Source organism: Cololabis saira, chromosome 9, assembly GCF_033807715.1.
Source record: "Cololabis saira isolate AMF1-May2022 chromosome 9, fColSai1.1, whole genome shotgun sequence".
Classification (NCBI taxonomy): domain Eukaryota; kingdom Metazoa; phylum Chordata; class Actinopteri; order Beloniformes; family Belonidae; genus Cololabis; species Cololabis saira.
The window spans coordinates 9,871,048-9,885,795 of record NC_084595.1 but is presented as its reverse complement, the minus strand read 5'-3'; the positions used below and the strand labels follow the sequence as shown (position 1 = coordinate 9,885,795).

General features: G+C 36.7%; 1 protein-coding gene across 1 annotated transcript; it reads left to right on the top strand.

The window, feature by feature from the left end:
• The first annotated feature begins 1,802 nt into the window (after window positions 1-1,802).
• kctd9a (potassium channel tetramerization domain containing 9a) lies at window positions 1,803-14,632 on the top strand. The gene is made up of 12 exons (XM_061729829.1): window positions 1,803-1,959; window positions 2,171-2,292; window positions 4,102-4,145; window positions 4,245-4,341; window positions 4,443-4,501; window positions 5,342-5,470; window positions 5,568-5,635; window positions 6,088-6,183; window positions 6,273-6,422; window positions 9,064-9,169; window positions 9,255-9,388; window positions 13,658-14,632. The coding sequence occupies exons 1-12, from the start codon at window positions 1,912-1,914 to the stop codon at window positions 13,772-13,774; spliced, it is 1,170 nt and encodes a 389-aa protein (XP_061585813.1). The 5' UTR covers window positions 1,803-1,911; the 3' UTR covers window positions 13,775-14,632.
• Window positions 14,633-14,748: the final 116 nt, after the last annotated feature.

Here is a 14,748-nt window from a genome sequence, read left to right as displayed (position 1 = left end):
AACAGGTGATTGAGCTGACATCAGCTCTTCTCCTCTCACCAATTTTCATCACATTGTCCTCAGTTGAGCAGACAGCCGCAAATTTCTCCGTGCTTTCATAACTTCTCAACTTGGTCTTGAACTCCGCAAAGGTTAAAGTCTCATCACTTTGCGTAACGTGCACAGAGAATGGCTTAAACGCCTCTGGCAGGCCCTTTAAAATCATGGCAGTCAGTAATCCATCGCTCAGAGTCTCTCCTGCATTTCGCAGTGCAGTAATCGCCGTCTCTGCGCGGATAATGTAGTCCGTAACACTCTCGTTGACGGCCTTCTGAAGAGATGTCAGTTCAGTGTACAAACTTATGACGCGCGGCTTCCCCGCGCCGGCATAATGATCTCTCAGGATTTTTAATGCTTTCCTGCCATCATCAGCAGCGTCTCTCATCACCAGGGACAAACTTTTGTCATCCAGGAACTGGATTAATTCAGCATACACCTGCTCATTCTTGTCGGCGTCCTCCTCCGCGTTCTCGTCACCGTCTCCAGGTGGTTCACCCAATATCGTGCTCTTGAGATCAATCAGGCGCAGGTGCGCCAGGAATTTCGTCTCCCATAACTCGTAGTTCTTTTCATCTCCGTCGAAACACAAACGATTCCATCGGCTTCCAAAGTCCTTTCTGGGCCCATAACCTGTTGACGCTGCCAGGTTTAAGGGCTGGAATGCCGATAGGAAACCATAACGGAGGAAATAACTCAGTCACAAACATCCACTTCGTTTGACTGGCATATGCCGCTGCTCTCACACACGGAGCCGGCAAGCCGAAGTCATTTATTGACAATCACAAATCAAAAACACCTGTGTGACTCCGCCCACTTCCGTTTAGTGTGGTCAATACAAGAACATAAACAAAAACATCCAACACATCCACAAGGGCACTCAAGTCTGTAAACAACATAAGAGGTATTGCAATTAATAAATGTATTTATGTCAAATGTATGACCAGATGTCACAAGATGGCAAGATTGGCAGAACATAAGCATGACTCTGACGGTTCCTTAGTTTCTTTTTAGGCTCAATACTTATTTTGTATGCATTTTTGATTTATTTAATTGACTATAGGCAATGTTTAAATGTGCAATGTTGATTTATTTACTGTGTTTTTTTCTTTCAGTACAGAGCCTCTCACCCTCTGCTTGTTATTGGCAGGTCTTGCTGTTCAGGTCATGTGACCTCCTACCTGCTCACACTGAGCAGCTGTTTGAAATCACCTATTTAATTGTGAATTGAGCTGTCTGACAAACATTTCTCTTTTGTCCTGACGAAGGCCAGTTTGGCTGAAACGCGTAGACACGCTTTTAAGAGACTAGCCATGCAATAATAAAGGCATTTTATTAACCTTACCCTCATGAGTGCCTCAGTTCTCTGTTTTCAACAATTGTGATAAAGTTCTTTATTTTCTATAATGCAATTAAAAAAACAAAAATGTCATACATTCTGGATTCATTACAAATCAACTGAAATATTGCAAGCCTTTTATTATTTTAATATTGCTGATTATGGCTTACAGTTTAAGATGAAGATTCCCAGAATATTCTAATTTTTTGAGATAGGATATTTGAGTTTTCTTAAGCTGTAAGCCATGATTAGCAATATTAAAATAATAAAAGGCTTGCAATATTTCAGTTGATTTGTAATGAATCCAGAATGTATGATATTTTTGTTTTTGTAATTGCATTACAGAAAATCCCAATATTCTAATTTTCTGAGACAGACATTTTTAAAGGCCACTTTTTTCCCGACAGCCCGTGAACGCATCTCCGGTCTCGTGTTATTGTCTGATGCAGCAAAGCTGCAGGGCAAGTAGTTAGCCTGCTAAAACAGCATTTTTATTGAATTTACATAAATGTATTAATAACCAAAGCTCACAAAGAATGAGAAGAGTCACTTTATTTGTAAACGGGACGTCTAAGAATGGCAAGGTGGGTGAGACGTGTGCTGGTCCAGTGGGCCGTTTGGATGACGGACTTTTTTCCACTGACCGTGCAGCAGCAGCAGCAGCAGCATTGATTCATTATGACAAACTAACATCATCCCTTATGGCTTCATCCGCCCCTAAATAGCCAAACCTTTCTTTATGTGGCCTGTTCTGTCTCATGCATGTGACATGACAGTTGTGTGTGTTGTTCTCAGGTCGTAGCAGTGTATGGGAGCTTGTCTGACCTGCTGTCTGCAGCCAGCAACAAGCTGGCCATCAGGGCTTCCTGCCTGTTCAATGGGAAGGGAGGGCTCATCGATGACATAGCCCTGATCAGGTAATTTACCTGACCACCACTGTGCTGTTTTCATCTGCCTTACTCTCATTGAGTAACTGTATTCATCAGGGCTGGGGATCGATTGAAATGTCAAGAATCGATTCGATTCCGATTCTTAAGATTCAGAATCGATTATCACGATTTGATTCGATTTGATTCCGATATTGATTTGGGTTAGTGTTATTAAAACTGTTTTTTGAGCTGTTGCATGAATTATATGACTGTAGTTATGTAAAATATTAATACTAGTATTATATTGAGATTAAACAGCAAGTATTGGCAGCTAATGATGCTGTAAGGACCAATCAGCTCCCAGAATGCTGATAGAACTGCTTTCAGAAACATCTTGGGTCAGAATTACCAAACAGATCCAGGGCAGCAAACGGAGGACGAAAGAAATCGGTTTTATTTTTTCCCACATTCCGTTTTTATTTCTTCCATTTTCGGTCTATTTTGGTTTTTAATTTTTGAGCATTTGGTTTTTAGCATTTTTTGCAAATGTAACCCCAAGACAGTGTATAAAGTAATGAAATATAGACAATTTATGCAATTATAACTGAACACTTTAATGTTTTCATACCTTTAAACATATTTAAAGGCAAAAACATGGCACCAGTTATTCTCGTGTCCAACAAAACATTCCTTTTTTGGGGATAAACAAAAAAATAACCAAAAGTTGTAATGTAATGATGAAAAAAAACAAAAATACATAAATAAATAAAAGAAAAAAAAATGATTTTTAGGAATTGATATGAGAATCGATTTAGAATTGGGAAATCGATTTTTTCAACACAGGCCTAGTGTGCTGTTTCATCAAATCACGGAGTGGATGTGCCAGAATTTTCTCCAGCTAAATGCAGAAAAGACAGAGGTGATAATTTTTGGCCCTAAAAATGAAAATGAAAGATCAGCGCTCACCTTGGCTCCATGTCATTGACAGCTACAAATCAATCCAGAAATCTTGGTGTAATTATTGACTCAGACCTGAACTTCAACAGCCATCTAAGGTTTATCACTAAATCTGCCTATTACCACCTGAAAAACATTGCTAGAATTAAGGGTATTCTGTCAAAACAAGACATGGAAAAACTTATTCATGCATTCGTTTTCAGTAGGTTGGATTATTGCAATGGCATCTTTACAGGCCTTCACAAGAAATCAATCAGGCAGCTGCAGCTGATCCAGAACTCTCCCGCCAGAGTCCTTACAAACACCAGGAACCTGGACCATATTACACCGGTCATGAAATCACTGCACTGGCTTCCAGTGAGTCAAAGGATAGAGTTTAAACTCTTACTGCTGGTCTACAAAGACCTGAATGGTCTTGGACCAGAATCCATGCTGGATCTGTTAGTTCCTATGAAGCTCCCAGACCCCTGAGGTTCATCTGGATCTGGTTTGTTGTGGTTCCAGAACCAGAACCAAGCAAGGTGAGGCAGCGTTCAGTTATTCTGCTCCTCACCGGTGGAACAAACTTCCTGTAGACCTGAGGTCTGCTCCAACTGTCAGCTCCTTTAAATCAGGATAAAAACATTACTGTTTACTGAAGCTACTCTTAAATTAAATTCTGACCTGCTGTACTCTACTGCCCTTATTTTTAACAACTTGTGCTTTTTATTATTTTACCTTCTTTTCTCATAATTTCATTTCATTTTATTTGTTATTTACTGTCTAATTATGTCTTGCCACTTTTAATGTTGATGTAAAGCACTTTGAATGACCTTGTGTTGAATTGTGCTATATAAATAAACTTGCCTTGCCTTGATGAACCATCTCATCATTTTGTCTTGGATTGTCTATGTGGGACAGAGATGATGACGTGCTGTATGTGTCAGAAGGAGATCCATTTATTGGTGAGTCCTACACACTGCAGGGGTGTTGTCTGCTGTCTGCATCATCATGGCTGCAAATCTTCTTACCGTATTTATTTTTTATTTTTACGACAACCACAGACCCACAGAATGACGCTAAGGCCACATCCGAGCCGCACGGCGCACACACGGACTGGCTCACCCTCAACATCGGCGGGCGCCTCTTCACTACCACCAGGTATCAGTAGCCACAATTATGTATTTACCAGTTAATACACCAGCTACACACCAAATAAGACTCAGAACTTCTCTGTTTGAATGTCTCTGTCCTGTGTTTAGAAGCACTTTGGTCAGCAAGGAGCCCGAGAGTATGCTTGCACACATGTTCCGCGAAAAAGGTCAGTAAGCCGATCAGGAGGCATTTATTCTTTATATCCAGAGCTGGGTAGAGGAGCCAAAAATTGTACTCAAGTAAAAGTACTGTTACTTCAGAATAATATGACTCAAGTAGAAGTAAAAAGTAGTCATCCAAATAATTACTTGAGTAAAAGTAAAAAAGGACTTGGTGAAAAAACTACTCAAGTACTGAGTAACTGTTGAGTAATGTCTGATTTATTTTTTTAACACAACCATTCAAACAGACAAAAGTACAAAATAATCATCTTCAGGCAAATTAAATCAATAAAATAATAAAATAAATAAAAAATAGATTAAATTAAAATAATCTTATAGTAAATTCAAGTACTTTAATAAATAATAAAATAAATAAAATAATAACAGAATAAAAAAAATTAATTAAGCACAAGTAGCACAAAATTTCAAGCCTTTGTACTTTTCTTTTTAATCAGGCAGAACTAGAACAAACATGAACTCATAGAAACTCTGTGTGTGTTTGAGTCTGTGTAAATGTGACAAAACATGCAAAAACAAACATTTTTCCCAAAGAATCACCCAGTGATGTCATGAGATTGACGCGTACGCGGATAAAAGGGATAAAAGAAAAGTAACAGCTCAACATGGCCTAATGTAGCGGAGTAAGAGTAACAGTTTCTTCTTCACAAATCTACTCAAGTAAAAGTAAAAAGTATAGTAAGTATAGTAAACTACTCCTAAAAGTACAACATTTCCCAAAACTTACTCAAGTAAATGTAATGGAGTAAATGTAACTCGTTACTACCCACCTCTGTTTATAAAACAGGGTTTTTTTGTTTTTTAATGTCTGCCTTTTTCCCCCCCAGATGTGTGGGGAAACAAGCAGGACGGGCACGGGGCCTACTTAATAGACCGCAGCCCTGATTACTTTGAGCCTATTCTCAACTACCTGAGACACGGTCAGCTCATTATCAATGAAGGCATCAATTTACAAGGTACGCTTTTTGACTACTCCTGAGAGAACAAGTGGTTTATATTTGTAGCTTTTGAACAAGCTGAGATGTCTTATCATTGTCACAAATGTGTTTGTAGGAGTTCTGGAGGAGGCTCGGTTCTTTGGGATCGAGCAGCTGGCTGAACAGCTGGAAGCCGTGATAAAGGTAGAAGAAGATATACAGGACCGTCTCAGAAAATTAGAATATTGTAATTTTCTGTAATGCAATTACAAAAACAAAAATGTAATACATTCTGGATTCATTACAAATCAACTGTAATATTGCAAGCCTTTTATTATTTTAATATTGCTGATCATGGCTTACTGCTTAAGAAAACTCAAATATCCTATCTAAAAAAATTAGAATATTCTGGGAATCTTAATCTTAAACTGTAAGCCATAATCAGCAATATTAAAATAATAAAAGGCTTGCAATATTTCAGTTGATTTGTTATGAATCCAGAATGTATGCCATTTTTGTTTTTTTAATTGCATTACAGAAAATAAATAACTTTATCACAATATTCTAATTTTCTGAGACAGTCCTGTATTACCATCCACCAATAACGACGGTCCCTTAGATTTATTTTGACCAACAAGCTTTTGTTTTTAAAACAGAACTCGCAGCCGCCTGAAGACCACTCTCCCATATCCCGCAAAGAGTTTGTTCGTTTTCTTTTGTCGACGCCCACCAAGTCAGAGCTCCGCTGTCAGGTGCAGCTACACGATCACGCTTCAGTTTAGCTCAACACTCATCCGGGTCGAGCTTATATTTGATTCTAATAAAGATTTGTTTCCTGTAGGGACTAAATTTCAGTGGCGGTGATCTGTCCCGACTGGATCTGCGGTATATAAATTTCAAGATGGCTAATCTCAGCCGCTGCAATCTGTCACACGCCAACCTGTGCTGTTCAAATCTGGAGCGGGCCGACCTCTCTGGAGCCAACCTGGACGTGAGTAGGAACACACTGAACACACATGAGAACAGAAACCCAGCAGTCTAGACCTGCAGCAGGATAACTGAAGGAATGGCTCAGGGTGACCAGAGCCAGCCCCAATGATAACCTTTATCATAAAGTAGGGTTCTAATATTACTGTTTATTGGAATCGTTTCACAGATCATATTGATTGGAAAAAAACTTGGATGCTTCCTAACAAGTTTTTAATCACAAATAAGGTTAAGGAGGTCTCTTACAAAATCATGCATAAATATTATCCTGCTAGCCATTACATGCAGAAATTTAAAAAGGACATTAATACGAACTGTTCCTTCTTCAATTTACATCCAGAAACAGTTATTCATTTATTCTGGCTTTGCTCTCATTCGAAAAAACTATGGGCAGATATTAGCAAATTTATTATTGACTCTTTCACTATAGATTTTAATTTACATTGGGAAAATGTTGTTTTTGGTTTCCATTGTTTCCCTAAGAAAGAAGGAAAATGTTACTTTTTGATAAATCTGTTTTTATTTCTTGCCAAATTTCATATTCATAAGAGTACATTTTCAAAGAAAACCCCTTGCTTTTATGTTTTCCAGAAAGAAATGTAACTTTACTTAAAACTAATCACTAAATCAACAAACGAAAAGGCTATTAAAACCGTAGACTTGTGTAATATGTATAATCTGGCACATGTTCTGTATTCTATTTGTCTACTGTTCCTGTATACTATTCTGTGATAATTATTTTAAATAAAGTTTAAAAAAAATAAATAAAGTAGGGTTCTGGACCCAAACTGAGAGCTGGATCTACGAGGAGTCGTATGAAGGCTCTGACACTTTTACTTTTGAAAACTCTGGGAATCAGAAGTAAACTTCCAATCCGAGAAAGAAGTGCTCTTTTGGGATAATATAGTTTGAAGTGTTAAGACATGGCAATAACAGGAAGCCAGTAAACATGAGCCAAGGTTGGAGGAATGATTTATCATGGTCATTTTTAATCTCGACATTTCAACTTTTTTCTTGACATTTCGACTTTTTTCTCGAAATTGTACTTCAACATTAATCACGACATTTCGACTTTTTTATCGTCATTTCGACTTTTTTCTCGACATTTTGACTATTTCCTCAACATTTCGACTTTTTTTCTCGACATTTTGACTTCTTTCTCGGCATTTTGACTTTTTTATCGACATTTCGACTTTTTTCTCAACATTTCGACTTTTTTCTCGAAATTGTACTTCAACATTAATCTCGACATTTTGACTATTTCCTCAACATTTTGACTTTTTTTCTCAACATTTTGACTTTTTTCTCGAAATTTTGACTTTTTTTCTCGACATTTCGACTTTTTTTCTCGACATTTCGACTTTTTTCTTGACATCTTAACTTTTTTCTCGACATTTCGACTTTTTTCTCGACATTTCGACTTTTTTCTCGACATTTCGACTTTTTTCTCGACATTTCGACTTTTTTCTTGACATTTCGACTTTTTTCTCAACATTTCGACTTTTTTCTCGAAATTGTACTTCAACATTAATCTCGACATTTTGACTATTACCTCAACATTTCGACTTTTTTTCTCAACATTTTGACTTTTTTCTCGAAATTTTGACTTTTTTTCTCGACATTTCGACTTTTTTTCTCGACATTTCGACTTTTTTCTTGTCATTTCGACTTTTTTCTCGACATTTCGACTTTTTTCTCGAAATTGTACTTCAACATTAATCACGACATTTCGACTTTTTTATCGTCATTTCGACTTTTTTCTCGACATTTTGACTATTTCCTCAACATTTCGACTTTTTTTCTCGACATTTTGACTTCTTTCTCGGCATTTTGACTTTTTTATCGACATTTCGACTTTTTTCTCAACATTTCGACTTTTTTCTCGAAATTGTACTTCAACATTTATCTCGACATTTTGACTATTTCCTCAACATTTCGACTTTTTTTCTCAACATTTTGACTTTTTTCTCGAAATCTTGACTTTTTTTCTCGACATTTCGACTTTTTTTCTCGACATTTCGACTTTTTTCTCAACATTTCGACTTTTTTCTCGAAATTGTACTTCAACATTAATCTCGTCATTTCGACTATTTTCTCGACATTTCAACTTTTTTCTCAACATTTCAACTCTTTTCTCGAAATTTTGACTTTTTTCTCAACATTTCGACTTTTTCTCGACATTTCGACTTTTTTCTCAACATTTCAACTTTTTTCTCGACATTTCACCTTTCGCCATTTGTCTTCATTCTAAGGCTTAAACAAGACTTTTCATTTTTTGCGGCTCCAGACATATTTGTTTTTTGTGTTTTTGGTCCAATATGGCTCTTTCAACATTTTGGTTTGCCGACCCCTGATCTAGTAGAACTTGTTTCTCTGATTCTGAGAAGTACGTCGTCCATTTTATGCCGTTATTATCATGGTTTTGACGCGTCATAGATAAAGTCTGCATAAACGAACACATGTAACCCTGAGTTAACTAACACTAAGATGATTGATCTAATACATGACTGGTGTTGTGGGGTTCACTCCCTCTCCGTTTAATAATGACAAGCTGGGCTTTTATATATTCATATTATTTTCTGAGGGGATTAAATCAGGCTCAGAGTTGTCGTAAGCACTTTTAATCTTTATATTGTCATTTTAAGGGTGCAAACTTACAAGGAGTGAAGATGCTCTGTTCGAACGCTGAAGGAGCGTCTCTGAAAGGATGCAACTTTGAAGACCCGTCTGGACTGAAGGCCAACCTGGAAGGTTATTCAACTAGTCATAATCACGTCAAATGCGGCTCCACATTTGCCGCCCCATTAATGCATTAATGCCCTGCTTTTGTAATCAGGCGCAAACCTGAAGGGAGTTGACATGGAAGGAAGCCAGATGACCGGTATTAACCTGCGTGTGGCCACTCTCAAAAATGCAAAGCTGAAGAACTGCAACCTGCGGGGCGCCACTTTAGCGGGGACGGATCTGGAGGTAAATCAATGGGATTATCTTCAAAAGTGGTGAATGACGTGGACTCAGGCGGCGTTCTTGTTTATGACAACTTTCTGGAGGCAAAAATAATTAAAACATTCAAATAGTGATCTGGTTCCTTTATATGATACCCTTTACTTGAATCTATAACTCGATACCGACCAAATCAAGTGTCTCTGACATTAATAATCGAGTTCGGTTTTCCTAGAAGCTTGAGAATCTCATAAAATCATTAAACAAAAGCTGGAAGTATAATGTAATTAAACTGTAATAAGTCAGGATTTTAATATTTATTGGTTCTAATTTTAAGATAACTTAATATGGCTTTTTACCAAATATGTTTCTTGGGCTTTAAACTTTTGTTTAGACAAAAGAGAAATCTAAATCTAGTCATGTCTGGGGAAAAACCTCCGTCTAGGTTGATGTACAATGATTAGTAGATTAAAATGAGGAATCAAGTAAAATGTAACAACAACATAGAACCCTGGAGGGAATTAAATATACAGGACTGTCTCAGAAAATTAGAATATTGTGATAAAGTCCTTTATTTTCTGTAATGCAAAAATGTCATACATTCTGGATTCTTTACAAATCAACTGAAATATTGCAAGCCTTTTATTATTTTAATATTGCTGATCATGGTTTACAGCTTAAGAAAACTCAAATATCCTATCTCAAAAAAATTTTAATATTCTTGGAATCTTAATCTTAAACTGTAAACCATTATCAACAATATTAAAATAATAAAAGGCTTGCAATATTTCAGTTGATTTGTAATGAATCCAGAATGTATGACATTTTTGTTTTTTTAATTGCATTACAGAAAATAAAGGACTTTATCACAACATTTTAATTTTCTGGGCAGTCCTGTACTTATATTTTCCATTTTGAGCACTAAAAGGCAAGACAAAGTATGCGAACCCCTTCGATTTAACTGCTTTTCTGCACAGATTTTCTTCAAAACTGTTCAAACCTCTTGTTTCTTTTATTGAACACCTTGGATATAGCAGCTGGTCAAGCTTTTGGCAGCAGTGAGTCCAAACAAAAGCTTTCGACAGCTGAGTGACCCTCAGGACGAGCATCCTCGCTACAGAACTGCTTCAACTTGGACATGTTTGTGGGATGTTTGTTGGGAACGGATCTCCTGGGTTCTTTCAACACCATCCTTATGAAGTTAAGGTCTGGAGTCGGAGCTGTTGCAAAAACTGGATTTTTTTCTTTTGTTTGGTGTATTGATGGTTTTTTACTTGATGCTGAGGGTCATGGTCCTGCCGCATCACTCAGCTGCAGCCGCTGGGATATTAACCTGGAGGATATCTTGTCAAATGTGGAAATAACGTTGGGAAACGGCATGTTTTTGTTCCACACTTTTATCAACTTTTCCTTGCACCGTTGTGGATCATCACAGTGCTGCTTGGCAGAGATGCACAGCAGTGGTTTTGTTGTTTTTACAGAGATAGGCAGCTCCCCCAGTCCCGCTCTGCTGTCGACATCCCGCCTGTCCAGCGACTTGCCAGTAGTAGTGATGTCGCCAGGGCTTCAAGCTGTTACATGTGATCATATTTGGCCTTTAGAGTCAACTCAACTGGGTGTTTACGTCTGGGAAGAGTCGCCGCAACACAAACATGTGTCTGTTTATAGACAGTCCGTCCCGACTGGTCGGATTTATTTATTTAAAGGTTTAGTTATCAGTACGACGGAGTATTAGGGCCAAACTAAGACCCAAAAAAAAATTGAAATTACGAGAATAAAGTCATAATATAATGAGAATAAAGTCGTAAAATTACAATGTTGCGAAAATAAAGTCGTAATAGAATAAAGTCGTAACATTACGAGAATAAAGTCGTAATATTACAAGAATAAAGTGGTAATTTATGAGAATAAAGTCGTAATATTACGAGAATAAAGTAGTAATTTATGAGAACTCTAACAGGAAGAGCTTCTTCTCCCTGTGTTAAAATGAGGAATATCTTGTGAAGTTATATTTATATATTATATTATATATTACGACTTTATTCTCGTAATATTACGACTTTATTCTCACAACATTACTACTTTATTCTGGTAATTCTACGACTTTATTTTCGTAATTTCCATTTTTTTTTGTCTTAGTTTGGCCCTAATACTCCGTCGTAATCAGGGACAATGCACATTAATAATACATTTAAACAAATGTAAAATATGCCAGAATTAGCCAAAAAAGGCTATTTTGCATCTGCTGTCCCTGGACTGGTGTAAAATAGTCAACCTAGAAGAAACAATAATTAAGATATAATCAATAAAACATTTCCAAATAAGAAGGCTACATCAGAATAAAGATTAAAAGGTAAGAGACTAAGCTAAAATACATACACACACAGGTTAACATCAGCTCAACAACAGACAATTGCTACAAACGAAAACAGAAACAACATGGAGCAGCAACAGTAACATCAACATTAATTACACAAGACACAATAACACACTAACAGGTCAAAAACAAACAAGACAAAAGCACTAAACACAGAATAAAAAGCCATGCACAAACAGCAACAGTGTAACTAGAGCAGGGGTCGGCAACCCAAAATGTTGAAAGAGCCATATTGGACCAAAAACACAAAAAACAAATATGTCTGGAGCCACAAAAGATGAAAAGTCTTGTATAAGCCTTAGAATGAAGGCAACACATGCTGCATGTATCTATATTAGTTAGAACTAGGGGACATTTTTTTTCATTATGCACTTCGAGTCGAAATGTCGAGAAAAAAGTCGAAATGTCGAGAAAAAAGTCAAAAGTTCGAGAAAAAAGTCGAAATGTCGAAATTAATGTTAAAGTACAATCTCGAGAAAAAAGTCAAAATGTCGAGAAAAAAGTCAAAATGTCGAGAAAAAAGTCAAAATTTCATGAAAAAAGTCGAAATGTTGAGAAAAAAGTCAAAATTAAAAAAAAAAAGTTGAAATGTCGAGATTAATGTTGAAGTACAATCTTGAGAAAAAAGTCGAAATGTCGAGAAAAAAGTCGAAATTTGGAGAAAAAGTAAAAAGTTCGAGAAAAAAGACGAAATGTCGAGATTAAAAAGGAAAGGAAAAAGGAAGAAAAAAAAGAAATAAAGGTCAAACATTTTTGAAAAGGCTCCAGGAGCCACTAGGGCGGCGCTTAAGAGCCGCATGCGGCTCTAGAGCCGCGGGTTGCCGACCCCTGAACTAGACAAACTAATAGGCAACATGACAGGTGGATCAGACAAACACCGACAGGCAGGGCAGCAAGCCAGGAAAATTAAGCACTAAAATTTAATGTTGACAGCCTTGGCCACTAATTAACCACTTTTTTAGATAAAATTTAAAAGAAGCATCATTTGATTGGTTTCTAATCTCAGTTGGTATGAAGTTCCACTCACGAGCAGCCCTGATTGAAAGTGCAGACTGGATGGTTCCTAAAACACTTGGACGAGAGGGACCTTGACCCCCCGTCCAGCCCTGTGCACATACAGGACTGTCTCAGAAAATTTGAATATTGTGATTTTCTGTAATGCAATTACAAAAACAAAACTGTCATACATTCTGGATTCATTACAAATGAACTGAAATATCGCAAGCCTTTTATTATTTTAATATTGCTGATCATGGCTTACAGTTTAAGAAAACTCAAATATCCTATCTCAATTTGAATATTAATATTCATCTTAAACTGTAAACCATAATCAGCTATATTAAAATAATAAAAGGCTTGCAATATTTCAGTTGATTTGTAATGAATCCAGAATGTATGACATTTTTGTTTTTTTTTAATTGCATTACAGAAAATAAAGAACTTTATCACAATATTCTAATTTTCTGAGACAGTCCTGTATATACTCTTGGTAGTTTGTAGCCAGAGCTTTAATTTTTTTCGGCATGGTTCAGATCAGAAGATGCTTCTTATGAACAGCAAACTTAAAACCTTTGAGTGTCTGTTATCTAGTGAAGTACTTGTTAACCTCATTTTATTAGTTGGACTCCGTGTACACCAACTTCTGACTCCAGTAAGGTTTAAGTTGAAGTAAATGGTCTGTAAGTTCCCTTTTTTCCTCCAGCACTGTCACCGTTAAAGCGGCGTTCTCAGTGAAGACATGAGACATTATTATTGTTGGAATATAATCAGCTTAAGCACTTTGTGTTTGTCTACAATTGGGGACAGTTTGTGGCAAATAAATGCAGAAACGCAGTAAGGTCCAGAGGGTTCGCGTACCGTTTCTTGCCACTGTAATGTCTGAAGTTTTAATGACATTTTGTTTTTTTCTTATTTCCCAGAACTGCGACCTCTCTGGCTGTGATCTACAAGAAGCCAACCTGAGAGGATCCAATGTGAAAGGAGCCATTTTTGAAGAGATGCTGACACCTCTGCACATGTCCCAGAGTGTCAGATAACTCTCATGCACACTCCTGAAAGACCAATGGTTTTTTAATTTGTTTCTTTTTCCTCCTTCAGCCTGCATAGAGTACCGTATTTTCTGGACTATAAGCCGCACCTGCATATAAGCCGCATCCGCTCTATTTAAAAAAAGAAAAAAGATATGCAAGCCACAGATATTTATGTTGTTAGATTAGATATTTACTACATGTACAGAACCATTTTGAACTGTAAATGATGTACATGTTTGTACCTAAATAGATCCTTTCCTAACAGTGTCTTTTAACACGGCAGCAACTTTGCTGATTAAAACAGGACATAATAACCGGTATTTATTTATCTATTTATCCGTTTGAAATCTGCTTCTACCTACTTCTATCTGCTAAAGAAGAAGTAGTGTATTCTTCTTTGCATTTATTTTGTCTTAGTTTTGATTCTAATTCTGGTTAGAGTACGGTGGTCGAGACCCGCCATTGCTGAAAATAAAAGTAACGCTGCAAACAGAAACAAAGTGGAAGAAAAATCCACAGAATAGCCGCACCTTTGTATAAGCCGCATGGTTGAAAACCTATGAAAAAAGTAGCGGCTTATAGTCCAGAAAATACGGTAAATGTTCCTCCTCTTCCAGTCCCTGCCCTGCCTGCAGTGCAGGTAGTCGTATGCACAGCCCTGGCATTCCACCAATATTATGTTAGCTTTAAAAACCTTGCACTAGAACGTATCCAGGGTGGTCAATGTATGTTCTTTGTTAGTTTATTTTAAATGTTCAGCTGCATATATCACCAAAAGATAGTAATGTTCCTCGTGCGCTGATGTATATGGAGGATTTTTTGTGCTAAAATTAAATAAATAAATACACCATTAATTAATTAAAATGGGAATTAAATATATCATTAATTAATTAAATGTGTCATTAATTAATTAAAATTAGAATGAAATATGTCATTAATTAAAATACAATTCATTTTAAGTAAAAAATTATATTTATTAT

Bases quoted from the DNA above. Each gene is read 5' to 3' on its own strand.
- kctd9a (XM_061729829.1), top strand. From the start codon at position 1,912: ATGAGAAGAGTCACTTTATTTGTAAACGGGACGTCTAAGAATGGCAAG. The intron at 4,502-5,341 runs GTCAGTAAGCCG...TTTCCCCCCCAG, and splicing joins ACACATGTTCCGCGAAAAAG to ATGTGTGGGGAAACAAGCAG. The intron at 6,184-6,272 runs GTGCAGCTACAC...TGTTTCCTGTAG, and splicing joins AGTCAGAGCTCCGCTGTCAG to GGACTAAATTTCAGTGGCGG.